Source organism: Scyliorhinus canicula, chromosome 5 (genome assembly GCF_902713615.1).
Source record: "Scyliorhinus canicula chromosome 5, sScyCan1.1, whole genome shotgun sequence".
Taxonomy (NCBI): domain Eukaryota; kingdom Metazoa; phylum Chordata; class Chondrichthyes; order Carcharhiniformes; family Scyliorhinidae; genus Scyliorhinus; species Scyliorhinus canicula.
Genome location: NC_052150.1, coordinates 95,556,046 through 95,583,227, shown reverse-complemented (window position 1 = coordinate 95,583,227; position 27,182 = coordinate 95,556,046). Strand labels below are relative to the sequence as shown.

Sequence of the window (27,182 nt, the reverse complement as noted above, 5' to 3'; positions counted from 1 at the left end):
TAAAAACTGGGTGGCGGTCCAGTTCCAGAAGTTCTGTTTCTATGGAAACAGCCAGTCTATATGATTTCCCAGCAAAAATGGTATTTTTCTCATTAATGATAAGATGCAGGTGTATGGGAAAGTCACACCAAGATATTTAAATACATGTATCTCTTAAAATTGATAGACAAACAGTTTGGCCGAATTGAGTGGATTATAAATTAGTTAAAGCCAATCAGAGGTGAAAAGAGATAATAATCTCTTTAAGAATAATTTACAGCGATGGGGAAACTCATTCTGGAATCACTCTCTCTCTCTGAAACCTATGTCTTTGCTGCTTGCTTTTGCTATCACCATCTTGCTTTTGTTTAAATCACTTACTTATGTTATTCTGTGTATTATGATTTGAAGAATTACTACAATCTATATTTCAAAACTCAACGACTGTATTCGCTAAAGAGAATCAATCTGACTAGCTTGCTTAAGGGCTAGTCGGAACTCTCTTAATGTTGTATTGAAAATAAGGTTATCAATGGGCACAGCTGACGAATAAAGTTCAAGTGGACTTTGCCAAAAAGCACAGACTTGGCCTCTGTTATCTGAAAACTGAGAAGGGATAACGGATATCCAGGGTTCCGAATAGACACAGAGGTCCTTCAAGGGTGCCCCAATCAGCGCTATGGCCTAATGGTACCGGGGACCCACCCGCTCCCATACAACATGCATCGCCACAACTACCCCCTGCAACCGCACCCCCCCCCCCCAACATTCATCGCGCGCATTCTTCCCCCTCAGTGTCCGCTCTCCCCACTGCATCCCACACATCAATGCATCCCCCCCCCCCCCCCCCCAACCACCATGGGTCTCCTACTGTGGTCCATGCCTGGCCCTTGCCCCTGGCACATGTGCAGTGTCCGCTCATGTCCCTCTCCTCCTGGGGTTGTACTTACCCCTGGAGGAATCCACTTGATTGCCTCCTATCTGGCCGAACCTGTTGTAAAGTGCACGTTGGCCAATTTGAATATTTAGTGAGGAGGATCATGTGATGGGGGGGCTGCTAATAGCAGATCCAGCAGAGGTGGCAGAAGAGGATTCTGGGAGAGGTCAACTCAGTCACCTTGGCTGTACTGTGGGTAGCCAAAGAACTGGTGTCATGGAGCGATTATTGCAGCACCTTTCTTCTAAGCCCCCATTATTTATCGATTTACATTCTGTACTACAGTGTTTCTACTCTACTAAGTTTCTTACTTAATCAGAAAAAACACTAATTAATTATTTTCCATTGTGGTCAGATTGAGTGTTGTATTCTGACGCATAATGTGCCACATTTGAAACTTTTAATTATATAGAGTGTTGCATAGCAGTATACACATCATCCCCATGCAGATTTATGTGCATGATGGAAAAATAGATACTGATGTCAATAACTGTCCGGGAAGAAGAGAGATAGTCACTAGTAGAACAGTAAACTAGCAAGGAGTCAGTGTTCAGGGGGTGGAGAAGGTTGGTAAGATGGGGAGGAAATGGGCACATGAATGGCAACGTTTGGGGGCATGGTTTCATAACTGCAATTTCCCACAAGGTTAGCATTCTGACCGTTGCTAGCTGGAACTGTTGAGTACAGACCAGTTGTTTATATACATAGGTGGTGGGAGATAATAGACTAGATCAGACTATTGTACCAGGTGGCTTTTTCATATCACACGGCAACTGGTTGGAAAGTGGCAGGGACAAAGACAGGAGACAAAAACAGAACAGAAAATACAGTTTACTTTAAAAACAAAGCACTAAATACTTAATAAGCAGATGGTGATTTCACTCACCTATTCTTGCAGATATAACACCTGAGAAAAGTAAACTGATGGAGACATAGGAGTCTGGATAATTCCTGGCTGGGAGACTGTCGTACAGCAAGGTGTTATTTGTCCAGTGAATAGAAGAACGATCTGACAGCAAAGGTTGATTCATATTTGTGCTCGGGAAATAGGAATGCAATTGGTTCATCTCGGTGTCTGAAGCAGTCTGATTTGTTAGTGAATCATTAGTATGCGGATATATTGGATTGTTCCTCAAATCAAAGGGACTGCCAGGTGCAAAAACTGATAACACGCAAAGTAACAAGCAACCTAAGTGTAGGCAACTGGATATGACTCCTGTAGACACCAGGCCATAACATTTTCGTAACAAAGTGAACAAAACTGTTCCCATCAGTCCAGCCATGGTAGAAATACCCATGAGGAGGCTAAGAAGTGATCCACTAATGCCTTGTGTATAGGCATAACCTGTGGTGATACAGTCAAATCCCAAAACTGTGGTGTACAGAAATGCTAAGCTCATTCCAGCTAGAAAGGATGACTGCTGGTAGTATGCATTCCAACCAGTTTTGCTGATGTACAGCATCCTCTGTATCCATCGTAGCACAGTATAAACCCCCAGAGTGTTTTGCTGAGCAGGTAACCTGGAATTTTGATACAAATCTGATGTGGAGTTTGGGCTTGTTTCTGATCTGCTGTTACATCCATGCTTCGGGTATTGCTGCTGAGCATCTATGAACAACATAATATTAAACAAGCTAATATACAGATATGACAGACTTTTCATTGCTTTCAAACTGTCTTTCTCTACATAATATATTCACAATTGAGACATGAGTATTCTTAATACAGTTTATCAGCAATCTGATGAGATTTCTTTTGATCAATTTTATTCATAACAGAAAAGACCCAAAGTAAACTGTTAGGGAAGGAAATTAAGAGTGACCCAAAATGCATTGAATGTTAATTTGTGATTAACAGTAAGTACTCCTTCAATTGCTCAGTTCAGAAGTCTGTTACCATACAGACCAAGGAAGTACCAGGTTCAGTTTGCATTCAGTCGCCTCAATGTCTCTGGGCTAAAGAGGATGAGAAATTCAGACAGCACGGAATATTCTAATGTGAAATTCCAACTTTGTGATGCCTTTCTGTATCCCAAACGTTTGTGAAATGCATTGCTATTTCTTTCACATAGTATTACCCATGTCTACAACAAGCCAGAACAGATCACTGTGAGAATGTGGCTCAGATTAATCACTTGATCAAGAAATGTCTTTACTTTCTTTTTTATAGTGCTTTCCAATTCTTCAAGATGTCCCAAAGCACATCAATCTTTGAATTACTTCTGAAATACAGTCACTCATGTTTTGTAGCTGTCAATTTGCACACAGCAAGGTCACATAAATAAAAACAATGAGAGAAAAGACCTTTTACCTCTTGTGCTTGTAGTTTCTCTTGTCTTTTCAAAGTAATTAAGGTGGTCTTCATACTGTTCTATCCCAGTCTTAAATGCAAGAGCAGGGACCATTCTGTAAACTCTTGACAGACAAATAAATTCAACCAGCAGTGAAAATAAGGTCCATCCAAGAATGAACACACAACCAATTACATTTGATGCTGAAGACATGATCTGGCCCACAGTCATTGCAGCCAGGACATTGACAACTTGGTCAATTCTTCTCATAACAGCATTCACATCTGTAATTAATACATCAAATTAGTGTAAGATAATAATACTAGCCTTTAGAGATACATCAAGTTGTCACATTAAAGAACAGAGAACAATCCGTGCACTGTGATGGGAAATCCTGAGTTCCAATCAAAAAGACCAAGTAAAGCTTGGAGTGAATATCCAGCAACATAATGGGCTGGATTTTGCTCGCTGTGGCTTTCGCCATTCACCTCGGGTTCAATTCATTTTTTAACCACTGGAGAATTCCCACTAAACTGGTATCTGTTTCAGTAGGGGACTTATGAATAGGGCAAGCAACAAAAAGAGTCCTTGTCTCATCATATTGAAGTACCATACTGAGCAAAGTAGATTGAAAACCCGGAAGTCACAAGAGGAAATACAAATTACATTTAAATTGTGCACAAGAGGGAAAATATACGTTATGAAAATCAAATGGAATAAGGGGAGAGATAAAAAGGAAAAACAAAAAAGGAAATCAACAACATTACTTTTGGGGAATTGGAATTCCACATTTGTAAAATTAAATTTTCAGGGCTAGAGAGGTTTTCAGCACTAATTAGCAATTATCATGCCACAAAGACTCCACTTATCCCTAAATACACTAGTCCTAATGTTTTCAGCCATCTTTAATGCCAAATTAGTGGGTACTTTATGTTTATACATTGCAATGATTTCAATGCAGAGTCAATTGGTGAGAACTGCAAAAGTGCAACCTGTGGAGGATCTGCAGAAACCAGATAAGAACATAAGACATAGGAGCAGTAGTAGGCCACTCAGCCCATCGAGTTTGCTCCGCCATTCAACAAGGCCATGGCTGATCTGATATAATCCTCAACTCTACTTTTCTGCCTTATCCCCGTAACCCTAGATTCCTTTACTGATTATAAGTCTGTCAGCTCATTCAAGGGGCTGCAACCCATTAAAATTAAGCGGAAGTATATAATGTCATCCATTCACACAAAGATTGTGTGATCATGGCTACCTGGTTTTCCCTGAACAAAATCCAGAGGCATTATGTCAATGTTAAAAGTTTAGTGAAGATTAATTTGCAACAAAATGCTATTTATTTCCCATCAATTTTATAAAACACAGACACTTTGCATAAAAACACACATAGCCTGTTTCAAGAACAACTACATTGTCAAATATGAATTCATTAATAGTAATGCCTTCATCACAAATGATCATTATGTACATAACATCAACATAATTAGTCAGTCAGACCAATTACCTGCTACAAATGTGGGAAAGGGTCATAATTATTACTAGCTATGTATTTTGCATAACCAAGTTTCAAATGAAGGAAATGTAAGGCTGTTAGGATTCATCTCAAGCGATAAACTACAATTATCAACTCACAATAGTATCAACTACAATTAGATAAATGGATGCTACACATTTTTTCTCTTTAGAGATTTTAAAGGAAGCTCTCATCACAATCAAAACGTAAAGGTAGAACATGATGGATTTTACCATTAATGTGTATGTATTCCCAAAGCACAGTGAATGCACAACGTTGCATAAAACCAAGATATTTGTGTTCTGTAAACTACAGACTAAAATCTAGTTAGGTGAGCATGATGTAAATGTATAGACATAAGCAGTGAATTTGAAGTATGGACCAAAAGTGGACCAAATCGTATCTCTTCAGAATAACTTGCAAGTATTCAAATTTGTGACTCATCAGACAAAGGGCTCATCCTGCAGAGGAAATGTCATTTCAATATCCCATGCAAAAAACACTGTCGCTTCCATGCATCTACCAACAAAACTGGATGGAACAAAGCTACATTTTTTCATTAGTACTACCGAAACCCAAGCCACAGGAGCATACCCTTTAAATTTAGAATAAAATTAACTGAGGACAATTTAATATAGAAAGGGAGAAGCCTCATTGTGTATGTTGCTCCAGACTATTCCTGGCAGCTTAATGGGCAAGTTTTCAAATAGTCTTAAACTTCCACACCATTTCCACTCCTACCATAGGCTGCTGGAATAGACTGGTCAGCCCCTTGAATTGGCTTCTTCATTCAATTAAATCGTGGTTAACCTCTGGCGAAACCCCAATTTAATCACTTTTGATCCACGTCTAACAAAATCGATTGTTTCAGTCATGAAAGCTGCAGTTGATCTAGCAGCCACAGCCTTTTACAGAGATAATTCCAGATTTATATCACTCTCTGGTTGAAGAGCTGCTTATATATTTCAGCATGTGGGGGACTTTCAATGGCGGCTATGAAGGAGTAGGTCACATATTTGGTGGCTCCCGCTCGGGTTGGAACTTTGGACCTTTTCCCCCGATTGTTTGGCGGATCTGAAGTGCAAAATTGATGTTGGATGCAACTGTGATGAGGAATCCTACATCAGTGCATGGAGAAGCGGACCAGGAGTGCTCGCAAAGGAAAAAATAGGCAAACGGAGAAGACTTGGGCTGAAGCTGCAGTGGGAGAAAGCATGGGGGACGACAGAGTTCTGGCTCGATGACCCAGCGGTCGACGGAGCAGTTCTTACAGGAGGGCTTCGCCAAGCAGAAACAGGAATGCTTGGACCTGATTTTGTAGTTGATTGCACGACTGGAACTCAGACTGGATGCTCAAGATCAGATGATCCAGAAAGTGGAGAAGGCACTGACCGAGCAGGAGGAACAACAAACAGCGGTGGAGTTGGAGGCGGGAATGTTGAGAGACCAACAAAAAAGGCTCCTGGAGAAGGTGGAGGATCTAGAGAATAGGTCCCGCCGGCAGAAACTGAGAATCGTGGGTCTCCCGGAGGGATCTGAAGGAACAGACACAGGGGCATACATAGTGGCTATGTTAGAGAAGCTATTGGGGAAGGGGAATTCACCCAACCCTTGGAGGTGGACAGGGCGCACAGAGGGCTTGCGAGGAAGCCGCATGTGGGTGACACCTCCCCGAAAGCAATGGTGGTGAGATTCCACAGGTACCTGGACAAAGAATGCATTCTACGATGGGCCAGGCAGACGCGGAGCTGCAAGTGGGAGAACAGTGTCCTGCGTATATGTCAGAATCTGACCGAGAACATGGCCAGGAGAAGAGCAGGGTTTAACCAGATAAAATCGACCCTTTTTAAGAAGAAGGTAAAGTTTGGACTACTGTATCCAGCCCGTCTTTGGGTTACGCATGAAAAGCAACATTTCTACTTCGAGTCGCCCGAGGAAGCAATGGACTTCACTAGAAGGAAGGGGCTGGTGGCGGACTGAGGTGTTTGCACTTTGCTGCAGTGCTCATGTTTTTTTTCCTTCTTTTTTTGTTATTTTGTAAAGAAAAAGAAATGTTTTTGTCTTTGGATGTTACTTGTAATGCCTTTTGTACTGATTTGGGGTCTCTAGACGAGCTGCTCGAGTTAAAATTTGCATTTGCACTGATGGGGGATGAAGGTGTGAATGTTAGATGTTGGATCTTCTTTTTGATTTTTTTGTGTTTTTTTGGGGGCAATTGGGTTGGGATTGTTTACGTTTGCATGTGTGTTCGAGCCGGGGGGACGGGGGGGGGGGGGGACGACACAATAGTTGGGAAAATGTCTGGCGTTATGGACGGGGCCACCAAGCTAGCTGGGTGGGCTAGCTCACAGAAGCGCAGTGGGGGGTGAGCAGATGGTTTGCTGTTTGGAGGGAGCTGTGTGTATAGTGCTGTTACTGGGGAGTGGGGGGAGAAGGGGGGGAAATGTTCTGCTGCTGGGGGAGGGACTTTTGCTGTGGGACAATAGGGAGGTCGGGGATGGGGGCTGCCTGGGAGTGGGCCTGCGGATGTGTGGAGCGCGTGCTGGAGACTGGCCCAAGAAAGGTAATGGCTGATCGATGGACTGGGGGGGCAAGAATCCTCCCCAACCAGGCTCATCACATGGAACGTAAGAGGGTTAAATGGGCCGGTTAAGAGGGCATGCGTGTTTGCGCATTTAAGGGGACTGAAGGCGGACGTGGCAATTTTACAGGAGACGCACCTTAGAGTAACTGATCAGGTCAGACTAAGGAAGGGACGGCTCGGACAGGTTTTCCACTCGAGGCTGGACTCTAAGACTAGAGGGGTCACGATCCTGAATAATAAACGAGTGTCATTCGAAGGGGGATGAATAGTTGCAGACATGGGGGGTCGGTACATTATGGTCAGTGGAAAGCTGGAGGGGCTGCCGGTGGTACTTGTGAATGTGCACGCACCGAATTGGGATGATGTGGAGTTCATAAGGAGGATGTTGGGGAAGATCCCAGACCTGGATTCGCATAAGCTGGTGATGGTATGGGACTTCAACACAGTTATTAGCCCAGGACTAGACCAATCTAGCTCAAGGATAGGCAGGATGCTGGCAATGGCAAAGGAGCTAAAGGGGTTTATGGAGCAGCTGGGGGTGGACCCATGGAGATTTGGGCGGCCACGAGTGAAGGAGTTTTCCTTCTACTTGCACGTGCATAAAGTGTACTCCCAGATTGACTTTTTTTATCCTGAACAGGGCTTTACTGACGGGGGTCGTGGACACTGAGTACTCAGCGATCACGGTCTCGGATTATGCTCCACAATGGGTTGACCTACAGATGAGCAAGGAGAGTAGCCAGCGCCCGCACTGGAGGCTGGATGTGGGACTTTTAGCTGATGAGGTGGTGTGTGGGCGGCTGACGAAATGTATCCAGAACTATCTGGAAGTCAACGACACAGGGGAGGTTTCGGCTGCGGTGGTCTGGGAGGCGTTGAAGGTGGTGGTTAGAGAGGAGCTGATCTCGATATGGGCCCACTGAGAGAAGGCAGACAGAGCAGAGACGAACCGAATGATGAATGAAGTACCACAGGAGGTATGCGAAGACCCCAGAGGCAGGGCTTCCAATGGAACGACGAATGCTAAAGGTGGAGTTTGGCTTATTAACTACAGGGAAGATGGTGGAGCAGCTGAGGAAGGCGAGGGGGGTTGATCTATGAATATGAGGAGAAGGCCGGTAGAATGCTTGCACAGCATCTTAGAAACTGGGAGACAGCCAGGGAGATTGGAAAAGTAAGAGACAGGGATGGGAACCTAATCGGAGATTCAGTTGGGGTCAATAAGGCGTTCAAGCAATTCTACAGCAGGTTGTATGAGTCGGAACCCCCAGCTGGGCCGGAGGGGATGAGGCAATTCTGAGGGGGGCTGATGTTCCCGAAGATTGATGAAGACTTGGTAGAAGGGCTGGGGGCCCCAATCGGGTTGGAAGAGATAGCAGATGGGCTGAAGGCCATGCAGTCGGGTAAAGCCTCGGGACCGGATGGGTACCCAGTGGAGTTTTACAAAAAGTTCTCTGGGATGACTGCTGGTGAGGACATTTAATGAGGCAAGGGAGAGAGGGGGGGGCTTCCCCTGATGATGTCACAGGCCACTATCTCATTGATCCTGAAGCGGGATAAGGACCCGGAGTTATGTGGGTCCAAAAGACCGGGCTCCCTACTAAATGTAGACGCCAAATTGTTGGCTAAGATCTTGTTCTCAAGGATTGAAGACTGCATTCCGGACGTGATTGGGGAGGACCAGACGGGATTTATTAACGGGAGGCAGTTGGCGGCCAACATAAGAAGGCTATTGAATGTTATCATGATGCCTCCAGAGGGTAGGAACGTAGAGGTAGTGATCGTAATGGAAGCAGAGAAGGCATTTGACCGGGTGGAATGGGATTATCTGTGGTAGGTACTGGGGCAGTTTGGATTTGGGCGGGGCTTCATTAACCAGGTCAGGCTGCTGTATCAGGCACCTGTGGCAAGTGTTCGGGGGAACAGGCTGACATCGGGCTATTTTAGGCTGCACCGGGGGACAAGTCAGGGATGCCCCCTTTCCCCACTGTTGTTCCCGCTGGCCATAGAACCGCTGGCAATTGCGTTGAGAGTTTCAAAGGGCTGGAAGGGACTGGTCTGAAGGGGGGTGGAATACAGAGTCTCACTATACACGGACAATCTACTCTTATATGTGTCGGACCCATTGGAAGGGATGTAAGAAATTATGGGGATTCTGGGGGATTCTGGCCGGTTTTCGGGCTACAAATTGAACATGGGGAAAAGTGAGATGTTTGCGATCCTCGCAAGACGACAGGAGAGGCGATTGGGGGAGCTACCATTTAGAGTGGTAGGGGGAAGCTTTCGGTACCGAGGCATCCAGGTGGCGCGGGAATGGGAACGGCTGCACAAGCTTAATCTGGCCCGACTGGTAGACCAAATGATGGAGTATTTTTGGAGGTGCAATGTGCTGCCACTGTCACTGGCTGGGAGGGTACAGACAGTGAAAGTGACGGTTCTCCCAAGATTCCTGTTTGTGTTTCAATGCCTCCCCATCATTACACCTCAGTCCTTTTTTAAACGGGTTAACAGGGTGATCTCGGGCTTTGTATGGGCTGGTAAGACCCCGCGAGTTAAAAAGAGGATGTTGGAGTGCAGCTGGGGGAAGGGCGGGCTTGCACTCCCGAACTTTAGTAATTATTACTGGGCAGCGAATATAGCCATGATTAGGAAGTGGGTGGTGGGGGGGAAGGGTCGGTGTGGGAGCGAGTGGAGGCGACATCATGCAAGGGCACTAGTTTGGGGCGTTGGTAACGGCGCCTCTGCCGTTCCCGCTGGCATGGTACTCCGCCAGCCCTGTGGTAGTGCAGCCCTGAGAGTCTGGGGGCAATGGGAGATATATGGGAGCAGAGGGAGCATCGGTCTGGTGTCCAATTTGCAATAATCATCATTTTGTCCAGGGGAGGTTAGATGGAGGGTTCCGGAGGTGGCAGAGAGCAGGGATCGAGAGGCTGGACAATATGTTTATAGAAGGGAGCTTGTCCAGCTTGAGGGAACTGGAGGTAAAGTTTGAACTGAAGGGAGGGAATGACTTTAGGTACCTGCAGTCATGGGACTTCCTACGTAGGCAGGTCTCAACTTTTCTGCTCCTACCACCAAGGGGGATACAGGATAGGGTAGTTTCCAGAGTGTGGGTGGGAGAAGGGAGGGTTTCGGACATTTAGAAGGAGCTTATGGGGTCAGAGGAGACACAGACTGAGGAGCTGAAACACAAATGGGAAGAGGAGTTAGGAGGAGAGTTAGAGAATGGTCTCTGGGCGGATGCGTAGAGCAGAGTCAACGCGTCCACAACATGTGACAGGCTCAGCCTGATACAATTTAAGGTTGTGCACCGGGCTCACATGACAGTGGCCTGGATGAGCAAATTCTTTGGGGAGACAGGTGCGCAAGGTGTGCGGGAGGGTCAGCGAACCATGTTCACCTGTTCTGGACATGCCCAAAGCTTAGGGGATTCTGGTAGGGGTTTGCAGACGTCATGTCCAAACGGTATGGGACAATTGGGCGCAGCCAATTTGGCGCGGCCGTTTGGGCGCAGACGACAGAAATTTTTTTAGTTTTTGTGGCTAGTAAATTGTTGCAAGATTCAGTATCATTCGAAGGAAGGACTTAAAAGCAAGCTTAAAACTGTAAATTAAAAGATGAGCTTTAAAAAGTTTTTAAACTAACTTTATTGTAAATTAAAAACCTTAAATTAGTTCATTTAGTTAAAAACCTTAAATTAGTTCATTTAGTTTAGTTCATTTGGTAATTATGAGCAAGGCTCCTCAAGTACTCGATAGCATCCATGTTTTCAAATTTAAGAACAGTTTCATGTATTCTTTTATCTGCATCTCTATACTTTTTTAGTTTTTGTGGCGGTTCATGGCCGGCTAGTAACCTTTCATAATATGCATCTCTACCTTTCTGTACTTTACGCAGGCCATCAATTAGTTTCCATATGGTGGGATGATGCATGCCAAGTTCATATTTCAATCGACGGTGGGCTGCCTCCGCATTATTGTTTGTGCGGTCTTCCCCGTTTAATGTTTTCTGATAAAGGTTCCAAATCTCAGGGCGAAATAAAGGTGTTCGTCTACCATTTCCTCGTCTGTTCAGACGACCAACATATGTATCTTCAAACCAGTTGAGTAAATCTTGAAGTTCTTGCGGCAGTTGGGTCGCTAAAGCATCCAGATATTCATCGATTTTGTTCAAAGGTACAAAGGCAATGGCAATAATCATTTTAGCTTTTAACGCGAAATCTGGATCAGTGTTACACAAACTACGGAACCCCATACTAGCTAGATGTTTTTGCATATTTTGAGCTAAATGAAAAAAACATCCTTTTATTTGAACATCAGGGAATATGTCTTTCATAGCACTGTGCGCAGCTTGTTCATAATCACAGACGATTGAACTGGGTTTCAAGTTGGGTTCGATTTCTTTCAATAATGCGAACATTCTCGCATATGTGGTGCGTTGCTTGTTGGGCAAAAGAGAATAAACCGTAGGAGTAACTCCTCCGTGTTTTTTTACCATAATTACATAAATCTGAGAAAAGAGGCTGGGAGCAATACTGAATGTGCCATCTGCAAACCACATATCAGATGTTAATAAGTGCTGTAGCCAGCTCTGTCTTCCGAAGATTAATATCCGGTCGTGACCTGGTCCGCTATCACAAACTAAAACATTTTCTTCCACTCCTGGTTGAGGGACATATATCCTGTAGCATTCTGGCACAATCAATTGTTGTAAATCACTTGGATTGGTGGGGGCGTTCAATACATAATTACGCTTTCTGCTTATCATTCTCCTCAAAGCAAATATATTAGGGATGGCTGGTAGACTAGCTTGGGATATGTCTGTCAAACATTCATTAACAACTACAGTCGGTGCCTCAAGGGTTTCCTGTGCTCTCTTTTTTATTTTAGTTTTCACGAGTGCAACCTCTACTTGTGCAGCAGAAGCATCATGCGAATGGCTGTTCAGCTGCCTCACCACGTTTGCAGCTTTAGTATGGAGCCGTGCTTTGCACCGGTTTTTTTGCTCACAACGCCAAAATTTCACTTCGCTGTCACCTTTGCTTGTTTTGTCAAAGACGTAAAGGAATCCGTTATGAACAAATTTTTCTTTACCACGTTTCGTTGATACTTCCTCAGCCATCATATGGGTATGTGAATTGGTTTAGTTAAAAAATATATAAAAAGATGGTGATAGAACGAAACACTTGTGACAGCGGACCCGCACCAGCAGCCAACTCAACTGAGGCTAATTTACAAATAAAGAAATGTTATTATGGCCAAAACGTCCGGCGCCAAAACAGCCGGCGCCAAAACAGCCGGCGCCAAAACGGCCGGCGCCAAAACGGCCGCGCCCAAACGTACCTAACCCTGTCCAAAGTGTTAAAAATAAGGGTGGCGCCGAGTCCAGAGGTGGCAATTTTCGGGGTGTCGGAAGATCCAGGATTCCAGGAGGAGAAAGAGGCAAACGTTCTGGCCTTTTTCTCTCTGGTAGCCCGGAGACGGATGTTATTAGCTTGGAGGGACTCAAAGCCCCCAAAGTCGGAGACCTGGCTATCGGACATGGCTAGCGTTCTCTGTCTGGAGAAAATCAAGTTCGCCTTGAGAGGGTCAATGTTAGGGTTCGCCCGGAGATGGCAGCTGTTCATCGACTTCTTCAGGGAAAATTAACCGTTAGCAGAAGGGGAGGTGGGTTGTGGGGTTAGTTTAGTATAGAGTAGGGGGTTAGAAAAGGTGGGACCTGTGAGAGAGGAAGACGGCTTTTACACTATGTTTATAATTGTATGTACACTGTTTCTTCTGTTACTGTTATAAAACCATAAATTCCTCAATAAAATGTTTATAGATTTCAGCATCTGGGGCAATGTCTGAGGATATGGGGGAAGGTTGGCAAGAGATGAGAAGTGGAGCTCCCGGAGAAGACCCCCATTGTCATGTGTTCTCTCTTCACTCTCATAGTGATTTTACCTGATCCAATGTCTCAGAAATACATTTTCTATCCTTGTCTTTAAATTCCTCTATGACCTTGACCCTCCAAACCTATAAACTTTCACACCTCAAGTATTCCATCATGTGCACCTCCACCAACAACACCCCGCCCCCCCTCCCCCCAACCCCTTTCATACCATCATTGGAAGCTGTACCTTCAGCCACTTCCACTCTCTGGATGACCTATACCATCCTACGCCCTTCCAACTCCTTAAGGTTGTAAATGGAAGCACTATGTTACGATATTACCCCCAAGTTAGTTACTTGCTCTTGGTTTTCACCATTTGCTGCCACCTTTGTCTGAAGAACAAAATCCGCTCTCAAGTTATGTTTATCATTTTGTCAATACAAATGATTTAAAGGGTCATATGAAGAGTGATGTGCAATCACTCCAGGATGAGTTCCAATATGCAATCAAGATTTATACACATGGTTCTTTGTAGTTTTCTTACCTGCAAGTCCACTCCTGTTGCATCCAGTGATGACAAGAATCCAGTCCCTCTGAATGGCAATTGTCAAAGCTGTGCTTGCAAGGTTAGCTGCATCTGCTAGACCGATGACCACCATGTAACAGACCACCTTGTGTGAGTTACATTAAACAAATGGACAATAGATAACAGAAAAGCTACTCATCTATTTACACATGCAATAATTAACACATCTTTACAGGTTTTAATTCTGAGATTTAATCCGTACCTTAAAAAACTGTAACTTTTCTAATCTTTTGAGTTCTTCATAATAAGCACATATACCTATTTAAAATGGACAGCTGAACATCCAAACTGAACTTCTCTATCAACATCAAACAAATGTGTTCGACTATAATTGGTGTTCAGTTGCAAATACCAGTAGTGAATTTTGACAACAACATGTATTTTCAATCATCTGCTCAACGAATGAAAAGTCCTTCTCGTTAAAAGGATGTGTTCCAAAATATTACTGCAGTTAGCTGCCTATGAATTAATATAAATATGCTTCAGCTGGTCTGCCAATTTACACACTTCTATGGTTTGTTTAAAGATTATGGGCGGAATGTTATCATAACAGACCCACACGCAACCGGTCGAGAGTCTGTTTGTTCTGCCAGGGGGCTTCCCGGGGCTCTTTAACTCAGTCACAACATTAGCATCGCAGTTCCAGGATTCCCAGCTAATCAGAGAGGGTGGGTATGATGATGATCTCCACTTTTATGAAGCCTCTCTAAAGGGACTCCAGTAGGGGTCAGAATGGCTGCAGGAAACCTGGGGTGGGATTCTCCCTTTGGGGACTAAGTCCCCACGGCCACCGTGACCACCGTGGCCACGGCCACTTTTTCCTTGAAAGTCCGGGATGATTCCCTGCTCTCCAGGGGGCTAGGAGGCCTCCGGCGTGCTCCCAACAGGGCTGGCTGCTGGCAAGCACGCAGCAGCCCACCTCAGCGCGGGTGCCGCCAACATGGCGGAGCCACACAGAGGGCCTGCGCGGAGGAAGATAGGTCACTCCTGGATAGCGATGGCCTGCCGATCGGTGGCCCCCGATCGCGGGCCAGTCCCCTCCCGAGCACGGTCGTGGTGCTCACTCCCCTCTCCGCCCCCCACAAGCCACAAACCAGCTGTCGGCGCCACGTTCACACTGGCAGCAATCAGGTGTGGTTGCCGCCGGCGTGAACCGGTCGGGAACGGCAGGCCGCTCGGCCCATCCGGGTCGGAGAATCGTGGGTCGCCATGAAAAACGGCGGCCCGCGATTCTCCGAGCGGCGTGTCGCAAGACACGACACGCCATTTTGGGGGGGGGGGGGGTGGGAGAATCGCGGGGGGTGCCAGAGTAGCCCTTCCGCGATTCTCCCACCCGGCGTGGGAGCGGAGAATCGCGCCCTAAGTGTCAGTGATGGAGAGATCAGGGTGTCAGACAAACCTGGTAACAGCATTATAGCATGCACTGCCAATTGGCACTTAACACTCACTCATGTTGAATTGATGCCATCGCTAACTGAAATGCCATGTACTGCACTATGTTGGGTTTGTACCATTTCTCAATGTCAGCACTAGCTCACGTCTTTCATCTCCCAAAAGGACCTCCAAGGATGACGGAGGATTTGTTGTGGGAGAAGGCCAAGCACTCTAGAGGGGGCACCATCGCATGACTCTTGCAATACCTCCACCAACTCTGTAGGTATTGGAGTAATGATAGCTCGATTGTCACATGGCCCATCACATGAGCATGAGTAGATTCAGGAGGCAGGTACAGAAGTGGAAAGTCCCCCATCAGAGGGTACAGGACACTCTGAGGTCTGCTAAGTTGGATGTAGGTGCCACAACCCGAGAGACATCTACAGAAAGGGAACTTGTGGTGCAGAAACCAGAAAGGTGTGAGGTTCTGTCCTCATTTCAAGAGATGGTGCAGATTCTTGAAGAGGTTGGAGCAGTTTGCCTCTGGCATTAGTGCCATGATGTCTCAGTCATCTCCGCATCCATGGAAAGAGTGGCCACCTGCATGCAGGATCAGACAAAGGCAACCAAGTGCATGCTGACCCTGACCAATGGCCTGCTCACTCAGTCTGCCTGTTTAAACAGGAAGAAGAAAGACCTTGCCTTGGTCATTCAGCACGTCACTGAAATGGAGCAAAGTGCCCATTCTCCTTGACTCTATTTTATTGTATTCCCCATTCACCCTGGACAGCAGCCTTCAGGCAAATGGCAGTTGTCGTCATTTTCCCTTCATTATTGAAGATGATGCTTCTTGTCTGTTTGGAATCACCTTTCGTACATTCTTACCTGGCTGCGGAGCCTGATCGTGGACCTGCTTGACGTTCCACAATGCAGACAAAGATGAATTTTCTGACCTTTTTTGAGACTGCCCTGTCTTTCTAGCTTGTTTTTTGTCATTAGCTGCCTCCATTTTGTGCTGTTCAAAGGAAACTACTCAATATTGTTCTCAGTTAGCTCTTTTTTATGCACGTTTCCCCCAGTCTCTGGTGGATATGTCACATTTTCTGAGGTTCACCTTCAAGAAGCCTTTGAACCGTAGTCTTGGCCTAACTCACAGGTGGTGTTCAAGTTTAAGTAATGAACACACGACTGGCTTAGGGATTTTATCATCAGTCATATATACTATATATCTACTCTAGTGAACTGGAGTCTGATGTGCTTCAATTCCAGACATGTCCACTCTTTGAACGTTGGGCACTTTGTCCTCCCGTCTAATGCCCACAATATTCCTGAATTCATCTCATGTGAAACCTGTCCAACTGCTGAATGTCTGGAGTAGATAGTTGCATGTCTCACAGGCATTTGGACGGTACATAGCAAATGTTGTTGCAAGTTTGATAACTTTCTCTTGCGTCAACAGACAAAATGTTGAGCTTGCATTGGTAAATTCCATTTACAACCTATCATAGAAACCCTACAGTTTCATTTGGTCCATTGAATCTGCATCGACCCTCCAAAAGAGCACACTAACTAGGCCCAATCCACCACCCTATCCCCATAAACCGATCTAACCTTTGGACACTTGGGGGCAATTTAGGATGGCAAATCCACCTAACCTACACAGCTTTGGACTATGGCAGGAAATCCATACAGACATGGGAAGAATGTGCAAACTCCATACAGTTACCCGAGGTAGGTTTGGACCCGGATCCCTGGCGCTGTGGGCAACAGTGTTAACCACTGTGCCGTCCACTATCAATGTAGCTATTTCTGCAGATGGGGCTTTTGAAATAGTCCAGCTGTTCTGGTCTTTTGTCACAGGTGTGAGAATCTCCCACCTTTCAGCAAGTTCCTTGACATGAGCCTCCTATTCCTAAGCAACTAAACCTTTCTGGTTATCAAGCATCATTCTAAATAGGTCACATGACCTCCTTCTTCACTCTAAATTAAGTATCTCCTGCTAACGCAAGATGATTGCCAATACTCATCTGCACACTGGTCCATGCATGCTCAGAAAACCAATGATGTCGCTCTGCTGCACTGTGATTGTTCAACCCTTTAACACTTTGACATCTTGTTACTTGAAGAGTGTATGGATTTGATTTATTTAACCATGATGAGCCAATGATGTTGCACAGATTGTTAACAATAGGATCCTCAGAGAAGCAGTGAGTGGAAATTCACTTACAGATGCTGCCCTAGCCACAGGAGCTTGTTTACATATCCCTCCCCCATTCGTTGCCTGTGGTTATGTGGCATGAGGTTGGTGACCTTAACTTCAAAGCTGATTCTGACCTGACAGAACCGGATTGTACTGCCCTGCTGCCAATCCAGGATCACACAGAAAACTCTGGGTTATGCACTTACGTCCGTAACACATCTCCCCGATCTGCGAATAGATTTTAAATGTTTTGAGAGCACCACTAATGGGCTACAAGAACATTTGATGGAACTCTGGGTAAGTTCCTAGTTCCTAAAATGTCCAGTTGATCCAGGGGACAAGACATACAAGTAAAGAAGCTGAGGTTGTAAGAGAAATACCGTCCTGCAACTCCAATAACTGTTTGTTAAACATCTCTGCTCACAGTCGCTGCTACTCGGTCACTCGCAATTAGATAACAGAGTAAAACACTAGAGCTGTGCACGCAACAAATGCAGCCTAAAATAGACCTACAGGTTAAAATAGAACAACCTTATAATAGATATAATAGGATAGAGAGATGTTTGATCTCTCCAGGAGTCAAGGGATAACCCAATGTCAGCCATGATCATATTGAATGGTGGTCAGGCTCAATGGGGCAAATGGTATATTCCTGTTCCCATCTCTGATGTTCATGTGAGATGTGGCTCTTGATATATCTCACCTCTGGTTCATTGCATGGCTCCTTCCAGGAGTCAGCAGCCAGGTCTGCAGAGGTTGTCCTTGCTCCACAAGGGCGAGCCACTGGTGATCATGTATGGAAACATGAAGAGAAGAAATGTGACTGCCACAGAAATGAATGAGTATTGGCAGATCCCTGGATATCTAGTGCAGACCACGCATGGCCACCTTATGGTGGTCATACACTAGCTGAATATTGAGAAGTAAAATCCCTGAATTCACGCACTTAGAGATGCACTCATGGGCAGCAGTTTGAGAGATCCTTGTGAAGTCACCAGCAGATACCCGAAGGAGCCAGAGGCAAAGAAATTCAAAGCTGTGGTGACATTAACAGCCACTGGCAACAAGTATACTTTGCCCTCTAGAATGAAGTCTTCTTCTAGGAGGCTGCAGACGTCAACAATGGCCTGCCGTGAGAGTCAGAGCCTCCTTCGGCACCGTAGTTCCATCCTGTCAAGGACACTCGCTCACTGTGTACTTTGTGTTGGGATATTGTGTCTTCTAACTGGAGTTCTCTGTCCACTCTCTCCGTCCCGTGGCCGTCTGCTGCTGTTGCTCCTGGGGCTGCTACAGCCGGCAGCGTGGCTCCTGGGGCTGCTACAGCCGGCAGCGTGGCTCCTGGGGCTGCTACAGCCGGCAGCGTGGCCCCTGGGGCTGCTACAGCCGGCAGCGTGGCTCCTAGGGCTGCTACAGCCGGCAGCGTGGCTCCTGGGGCTGCTACAGCCGGCAGTGTGGCTCCTGGGGCTGCTACAGCCGGCAGCGTGGCTCCTGGTGTTGCTACAGCCGGCAGTGTGGCCCCTGGGGCTGCTACAGCCGGCAGCGTGGCTCCTGGGGCTGCTACAGCCGGCAGCGTGGCTCCTGGTGTTGCTACAGCCGGCAGTGTGGCCCCTGGGGCTGCTACAGCCGGCAGAGTGGCTCCTGGGACTGCTACAGCCGGCAGCTTGGCTCCTGGGGCTGCTACAGCCGGCAGCGTGGCTCCTGGGGCTGCTGCAGCCGGCAGCATGGCTCCTGGTGTTGCTACAGCCGGCAGCGTGGCCCCTGGGGCTGCTACAGCCGGCAGCGTGGCCCCTGGGGCTGCTACAGCCGGCAGCGTGGCTCCTGGGGCTGCTACAGCCGGCAGCGTGGCTCCTGGGGCTGCTACGCCCGGCAGCGTGGCTCCTGGGGCTGCTACGCCCGGCAGCGTGGCTCCTGGGGCTGCTGCGGCCGGCAGCGTGGCTCCTGGTGTTGCTGCAGCCGGCAGCGTGGCTCCTGGTGTTGCTGCAGCCGGCAGCGTGACTCCTGGGGCTGCTACAGCCGGCAGCGTGGCTCCTGGGGCTGCTACAGCCGGCAGAGTGGCCCCTGGGGCTGCTGCAGCCGGCAGCGTGGCTCCTGGGGCTGCTACGGCCGGCAGCATGGCTCCTGGGGCTGCTGCGGCCGGCAGCTTCGCTCCTGGGGCTGCTACGGCCGGCAGCGTGGCTCCTGGGGCTGCTACAGCCGGCAGCGTGGCTCCTGGGGCTGCTACAGCCGGCAGCTTGGCTCCTGGGACTGCTACAGCCGGCAGCGTGGCTCCTGGTGTTGCTGCGGCCGGCAGCTTGGCTCCTGGTGTTGCTGCGGCCGGCAGAGTGGCTCCTGGTGTTGCTGCAGCCGGCAGCGTGGCTCCTGGTGTTGCTGCGGCCAGCAGAGTGGCTCCTGGTGTTGCTGCAGCCGGCAGCGTGGCTCCTGGGGCTGCTACAGCCGGCAGCATGGCTCCTGGGGCTGCTACAGCCGGCAGCATGGCTCCTGGGGCTGCTACAGCCGGCAGCGTGGCTCCTGGTGCTGCAGCCGGCAACGTGGCCCCTGGGGCTGCTACAGCCGGCAGCGTGGCTCCTGGGGCTGCTACAGCCGGCAGCATGGCTCCTGGGGCTGCTACAGCCGGCAGAGTGGCTCCTGGGGCTGCTGCGGCCGGCAGCTTCGCTCCTGGGGCTGCTACAGCCGGCAGCGTGGCTCCTGGGGCTGCTACAGCCGGCAGCGTGGCTCCTGGTGTTGCTGCGGCCGGCAGAGTGGCTCCTGCAGTTGCTGCAGCCGGCAGCGTGGCTCCTGGTGTTGCTGCGGCCGGCAGCGTGGCTCCTGGTGTTGCTGCAGCCGGCAGCGTGGCTCCTGGTGTTGCTGCGGCCGGCAGCGTGGCTCCTGGTGTTGCTGCGGCCGGCAGCGTGGCTCCTGGTGTTGCTGCGGCCGGCAGCGTGGCTCCTGGTGTTGCTGCGGCCGGCAGCGTGGCTCCTGGTGTTGCTGCGGCCGGCAGCGTGGCTCCTGGTGTTGCTGCGGCCGGCAGCGTGGCTCCTGGTGTTGCTGCGGCCGGCAGCGTGGCTCCTGGTGTTGCTGCGGCCGGCAGCGTGGCTCCTGGTGTTGCTGCGGCCGGCAGCGTGGCTCCTGGTGTTGCTGTGGCCGGCATCGTGGCTCCTGGTGTTGCTGCAGCCGGCAGAGTGGCTCCTGCAGTTGCTGCAGCGTGGCTCCTGGTGTTGCTGCGGCCGGCAGAATGGCTCCTGGTGTTGCTGTGGCCTGCAGTGTGGCTCCTGGTGTTGCTGCGGCCGGCAGCGTGACTCCTGGTGTTGCTGTGGCCAGCAGTGTGGCGCCTGGGGCTGAAGCTGTACATTTGGCTCTTCCGGCTGCTCCAGATCAGAGGCCCATGCTATAGATGCATAAATTGTTCGCATTCGGCAGTGATCTTTGACAGGGAGATGCAAGTGGATGCATTCCAGAGTAATTGATACCCTGAAGCCTCGTATATAGGCACTCACCGGAGTGTTTCTCGCCAGCGTTAATGGGCCTCGTGGCCCAGCGATTCTGTAGCCCACAAGGGGCCAGCACAGCGCCCGAGCGCTCTGCGATGCCGTACGCGGACCTGTACTGCTCGTCGCGAGTCTGTACATGCGCATGTCGGCCAGTCGCGTCCGTTGCGGCGCTGCGCAACATGGCGGAGCCACACAGTGGGTTGGCGAGAAAGAAGGTAGCCCCCCCAGATCACGAGGTCGTGGAGGCACTTTCCCGGAGACTACTCCCCCCCCCCCACCAGGACGGCCACCCCAGTCGCGACGCCAAGCTCCTGCCGGGTGGAACCATACGTGAACCATGCCGGCGATATCACGGCCGGTCGACCGCGGAGAATCGCCGCGGGGGCCTCTTTCAATGGCCCCTGGCCGGCGCCGCATCGACCATGCGCGTGCAACTGCCGCCGATTCTCTGGTCGCCAGAGAATCGCGTCCCACCATCAGACCCAATCGCAGGTCTGAGGCGCCATTTTCCATCCCCGCGCTGAGCGCCATTTCGCTGCCGAGGCTCAGAGAATCCCGGCCCAGTACACTGGCTGTTGAAGCCAGAATGCCGAGTTAAATTCTCAGTTAATTGTTGCTTTGAATATTTTATTTACTTTATTTACTTTGGGGCAGCACGGTAGCACAGTGCGAGCACTGTGACTTCACAGCGCCAGAGTCCCAGGTTTGCTTCCCCATTGGGTCACTGTCTGTGCGGAGTCTGCACGTTCTCCCCGTGTGTGCGTGGGTTTCCTCCGGGTGCTCCGGTTTCCTCCCACAGTCCAAAGGTGTGCAGGTTTGGCCATGATATATTGCCCTTTGTGTCCAAAAAGGTTAGGAGGGGTTATTGGATTACAGGGATAGGGTGGAAGTGAGGGCTTAAGTGGGTTGGTGCAGACTCGATGGGCCGAATGACCTCCTTCTGCACTGTATGTTCTATGATTCCTGGCAGCTCCACGGGATTCCTCACATACCTCGGGCTCAACATGGACGTGGAGAGGATCATTTCAGGTTCCTGATCCAAAATGTTAACTATTAGTGCTTTCACCCATCCCTGGCCCCTGAACAATTAAAATTCTGCCCAAATCTTTTGGAAACAATCAGATTTTTTTTCTTAGACCGTTAGGTGCATAGTTGAAAAGTAATCCTGTTAGAAGTTGCCCTTAAATGGATTAGCTGCAGCACGAGCAAACAACTGGTGTACAGCTTCATTATCTACTTGATCTCTTTTCTTCCAACAATTTCCAGAATTTCTCTTACCGGCCAATGAGAAAGGTGTTCCTCTGCCTGGAGTGAAGGGTGCGGAGGGGAGTGAGTTTGGAGACATGCCAATCTATTGCTGTTATTAACATTGATGCAGATTTCAAATTAAACTGCTTTACCAGTGTGACCAAGCATGGAGTGGGTTCTGCGTTGTTTTGTTCAACTTGATGATTTCGCACAAGGACTGTAGATCAAGGTCCACATTCACAAAATAACCAAATATTGTTCTGTTTTCTATTCTTTGACACTATTTTGCAACAGCAAATGTTCAAGCAATATACACGCTTGGTTTATCGATACGCTTTACATAGATTGGAATCTTTAAAAATCCCTCAGCAGATACTCACAGTTAACCATCCATCCCAAGTTTCTTCAATCCATTTCTTGTATGAAAATACTAAAATCAGGATGATACTGCAGAGAATGATGGAACCATTCTGAATAAACAGGGATCCATGAGCAACTAAAATATGATTCAGAAGAGATAGATTAAAACTATATGCGCAAAAAAAGTTTCATCTGAAATAAATTAACACACATTTCTGATTTCTTGTACTGCATTCACCTTTACCCCACCAAAAATAGCATGAGTTCATAGTTGCTACTTCAATTTAATTTCTGCTGATAGAAATAGAAGTTTCAAAAAATCAAAACTTTCAAATAAGTGTTCAACAAGTAGGCACTCTCAATGTAAAACAATTTGGAAACTCTAGTATTCCTCCCAAGTTGAGTTCATTTGCAAACTACAGTACGACTAAGAACGGAATAAAATGTTGTCAACTTTTCTGAAAGAGCAGAACGGTAGGAAAATAGGCCGGCAGCAGCAACCCGGGGGGGGGGGGGGGGGGGGGGGGGGGTTGTTGCGGGGGAAGGGAGAAATGTGTATATGTGTTTATTGAATATGCCGGGTGCTTATCTATTTCTTCTTTTTGTAGTTACTGGAGGGGGGGGGGTGGGGGGATTTGGCTTTGGGGGTTATTGTGTTGTTTCTTCTTGTTGTTGTTAATATGGTGTTTGTGTTGTTATTTTATGTTTTTGATACATTTTTGAAAATCTTAATAAAAATTATTTTTTTTAAAAACTTTTCTGAAAGAGAGATTCATTTCGAGAAGGCATCAACTCAGTCACGAGCCCAGTTCACTGGGTAGAAACAGACCTTTTGGCTGTTAATTCAACTGACCATTTGTTTCAGCGAGTCTAAACACTGAATTTCTGGAGGGACTTTGTTATGTATGGTACCATGCATGAATCAACACCTTCAGGAAAACAGGAGAGAAAATTGGATCAGAGAACATGCCCAGGTGCAAGCACCAGGAACTCGGTTAAACCTGTTCCTGTCACCGACTTTGTGCAGACCTGATAACCGAATCACATCTTAAACACATTGTGCAGCATAATGTTTGGGGCACAGTGATTTAATAGGCTTACTGACTTCACATTTTACGGAGAACTGAAGACTGTGTACTTCGCTGAAACCTGCCATACAGGAATGCAAAAATAACAAAATGCTATGGCGCTGGAACCTGAAACAAAAACAGGAAGCTGGACAAACTCAGCAGATCTGGCAGCACCCATAGGGGGAAAAACAGAGTTAGCTTCAAGTCTTTGTGATCCTTCTTCAGAACTAAAGAGAGAGAGAAATGTGAAGAGTGGGGTAGAACAGTTGGAACAGGGATAAGTGAGAGCAGTTGCCACAAAGATGTAGCAAAATTTGAGAACAAGTGACAGGTGGCCTGATGCGGGAAAGGGGTCAGAAGATTTTTGCATAGGAATAAAAAAATGTGTTTGGGATATAAAAAAGGATCAGGGTAGAGGGGAAAGGTCACAGTCTAACGTTTTTGGGAGTCCCAAGGGTCGTAATGTGTCTAGTGGAAGTTGAGGCGCTGCTGCTTCAGTGTGCGTTGGGTTTCACTGAAGCACTGCAGCAGGCCAAGATGGACATGTGAGTATGAGAGTAAGATGCTGAGCTGAAATGGCAAGTGACAGGAAGGTTGAGGTCGTGCTTGTGGACTGAGCTAATAGGTTCTGCATGCTGTCACCCAGCCTGTGTTTAATCTCCCCAATGTAGGGGAGATCACATTGGGAGCAGTGAATACAGTAGACCAAATTGAAGGAGGTGCAAGTGAAAAATGTACAGGATGTAATACTGAATGAACATAGTCTTTATGGAACATTTATATTGCCAACTGCAGCAAGTAATGCAAACTCAACCAAGGAGATGGAAAGGTTTATTCAAGGTCTTGAATATTTACAGACAGTAAGCTGGTGACATTCTCAAAAGCTTTGTTGGTTCTATCAATTAAATAGCACATCTTAAGCACATTAGGAATTCCTCTGCGGGTATTATGTTCAAACAGTAGATCCCAGATTTTCAGCTCTCCAGATATTTGGAGACTGGACATACAACCCAAGATGCATGACAGGACCCTACATAAGTCCCGAAATGTTGGCCTCCATAGGCATTGACTGGAAAATTTGAACATCTGATGGGCAATTCCCCTGGCCTTTGGGACCCCCAGCGAATGTCCCCAACTCTAAGTTAGTATCAGAGACTTCAGACAACTCTGACTTATTTACCCAAATAGTTACTCAGGAAATGTTATAAACAGAAAAATCCTAATCTGACTCCTGGGTAACTATACAAATAACCACCCCCCACCCCCAATCACTCACACTAAGCCCCTCGCCGCCCGACTACCTCCAATCCAACCTGACCAAAATACCTTGCACCCTGCCCAACTGACTAACCCCCCAGTGCTCCCAACCTTGACACACCGACAATCCCCTGAGCCTCCAACTGCACCGTGATTGCTCCGGCCAACCTCCACCTCCATGACTACCCCACTGAACCAAGCCAACTGCCACCCCTGTCCACATGGCTACCACCCCACAACCCGGCCTGACTAGCCATGACCCACCGGCCACCTCACTCACTTCCCTCACCCACCCTACCCATTCATCCACTCACCCATCCAATAACATTCACACTGGACCTTTAAACTTACCATAAGACAGCTGGTGCCACAAAACGTGGGTCTTGCCTTTCCCCCATACTACAGCACTGCAATGGAGTTCTCAGAAGTACACTGTGCTCCGTATTTCTGGAGGCGTCAGGCTCAGAAGGCCTGGCAAGAAATGTGGAGCACTGGCAAAGCACACAAAGGTTTGTGTGGAGCGGCACGCCAATGATGCTTGCCACCCCACGGAAGATCTGGGCCTGTATGTCCATTTGTCACATCAAGTGCTCCCTCTGAGGCAGTCACATGTATTTTGTTAGAGCTTTTAATATTGTACTCAAAGACAGACTTTTAATATAAATATAGTAGCAACAATATATGAATTTGGCGGCTATAACAGAAGTTATTTTCTGTATAATTTTGGATTCGATAACATGCAGGTGTGTGTAACTACAGACACAATTGTATTACCTTTAATTCTTGGATTCCTGTCTATCCAATCTCCAACAATTGCACCAAAAAGTACCACAGATCCTGCGACTATCAAACCAACCACAGCAGTAAAAAACAGGTTGTTTCCACACAGTTCAATCAAAAAGACAGATATGGCAAAATGCCACATGCGGTCACCCTGAAAGATAAAACAAGTGAGACTCTGAATAATTACAACTGTGACAGTATTAGCAATGACCAAAGACCAACTGTGACAGTACAAGAATGATCAAAACAAAATAGTCAACAATGACAGTACTAACAATGACCACAACAAAATGGTCAACTGTGACAGTACCAACGATGACCAAAACAAAATGGTCAACTGTGACAGTATTAACAATGACCAAGTGTGACAGTACTGACCATGACCAAAACAAAATGACCAACTGTGACAGTAATAACAATGGCCAAAACAAAATGGTCAACTGTGACAGTATTAACAATGACCAAAACAAAATGGTCAACTGTGACAGTACTAACAATGGCCAAAACAAAATGGTCAACTGTGACAGTATTAACAATGGCCAAAACAAAATGGTCAACTGGTTTTTAAAAATAAATTTAGAGTACATAATTCTTCTTTTCCCAATTAAGGAGCAATTTAGTGTGGCCAATCCACCTATCCTGCACATTTTTGGGTTGTGGGGGTTGTCATGTTCTTTTGCACTGGCTTATAGGAATAATGCACTGCAGAACATCTAGTTCTTGACGAGTTGAAATAAATTATAAAACAAATGCGTAGTACAGATAACTGAAATAAGTATATTACAAACTACTAAAATGAATTAATTATTCTTGAGCCACTGCAAAATACGTCTATCCACCAACACGACTTAGTCCCAACTCCTCCAGGCAGAGTCACATGGTAGGTTTACACTGCCACCTGCTGTTCGGAGGTCGTGTACATTATTATATACCAAGTTGCTTATGCATATCATCACATCCCCTTTCCTTTGGAAATGTAGTTATTTACATTCATGACTCAATTCTTTAACAATGAAATATATGCATTAATCTTTTGAACATTTGACTATTTACAGTCCATCACAAATTCAGTCCCTCAGGTTTACATCTTTACCTTGTTATCTTCTGAGTGGTGGTTGCATTAGTGAAGTTACTTCATCTTCCTTTGTGGCTGTGGATGTTGCTTGTTGTTCTTCTTGTATTGGTGTGTCTTTATCTTGTTGTCCTGGCTCCGTATGCTGCACTATCTTCTTCAGCTGTTTTAGGATTACTCACCACTTCTTCTTGTGGTTGCATTAGAAAAGGTTGCTTAACTTTCAGCAAGGCTCTTCTGTTTCGCCTCATTCGTGATGATGAGATACGAATTAGACCTGCTTGTCACAGTACCTTCGCATACTTTGACCATCCATTCCCTTTGGAATCTTCCAGACTGACTGTGCCATCAGGATGCAATGGTTGGAGTCTTCTCGTGGATTTATCGTCAAATCTCTTTTTGGATTTGTCATCAAATCTATTTGTGGATTTGTCCTCAAATCTCCTTTGCCTCCTTTTTATGAAAGATCGGTTTCCTCTCTAATCTTGGAGTAATGGACTCTTTCAGCAGTTTGAACTGAAGCTTCCTCAACCATGTACAGTTTCTGCTTCCTGCACTTTGTACAGCAGTTAATTTGCCTA

At 47.1% G+C, this 27,182-nt stretch overlaps 1 protein-coding gene across 2 annotated transcripts in view; it reads right to left on the bottom strand.

The window, feature by feature from the left end:
- Nucleotides 1–27,182, bottom strand: part of si:ch211-254p10.2 (solute carrier family 40 member 1) — a 63,091-nt gene that overhangs the window by 27,071 nt on the left and 8,838 nt on the right. For both annotated transcript variants that reach the window (XR_005460686.1, XM_038797426.1), the window contains exons 3-7: nt 25,521–25,680; nt 22,440–22,555; nt 13,729–13,855; nt 3,228–3,491; nt 1,803–2,525 (exon numbers count right to left, since the gene is read on the bottom strand). Coding sequence is in view for 1 of the 2 variants with exons in the window: in XM_038797426.1 (XP_038653354.1) it covers nt 1,803–2,525; nt 3,228–3,491; nt 13,729–13,855; nt 22,440–22,555; nt 25,521–25,680 (1,390 nt within the window). In the remaining variant the exon portion in view is untranslated. The remainder of the gene's footprint in view (nt 1–1,802; nt 2,526–3,227; nt 3,492–13,728; nt 13,856–22,439; nt 22,556–25,520; nt 25,681–27,182) is intronic.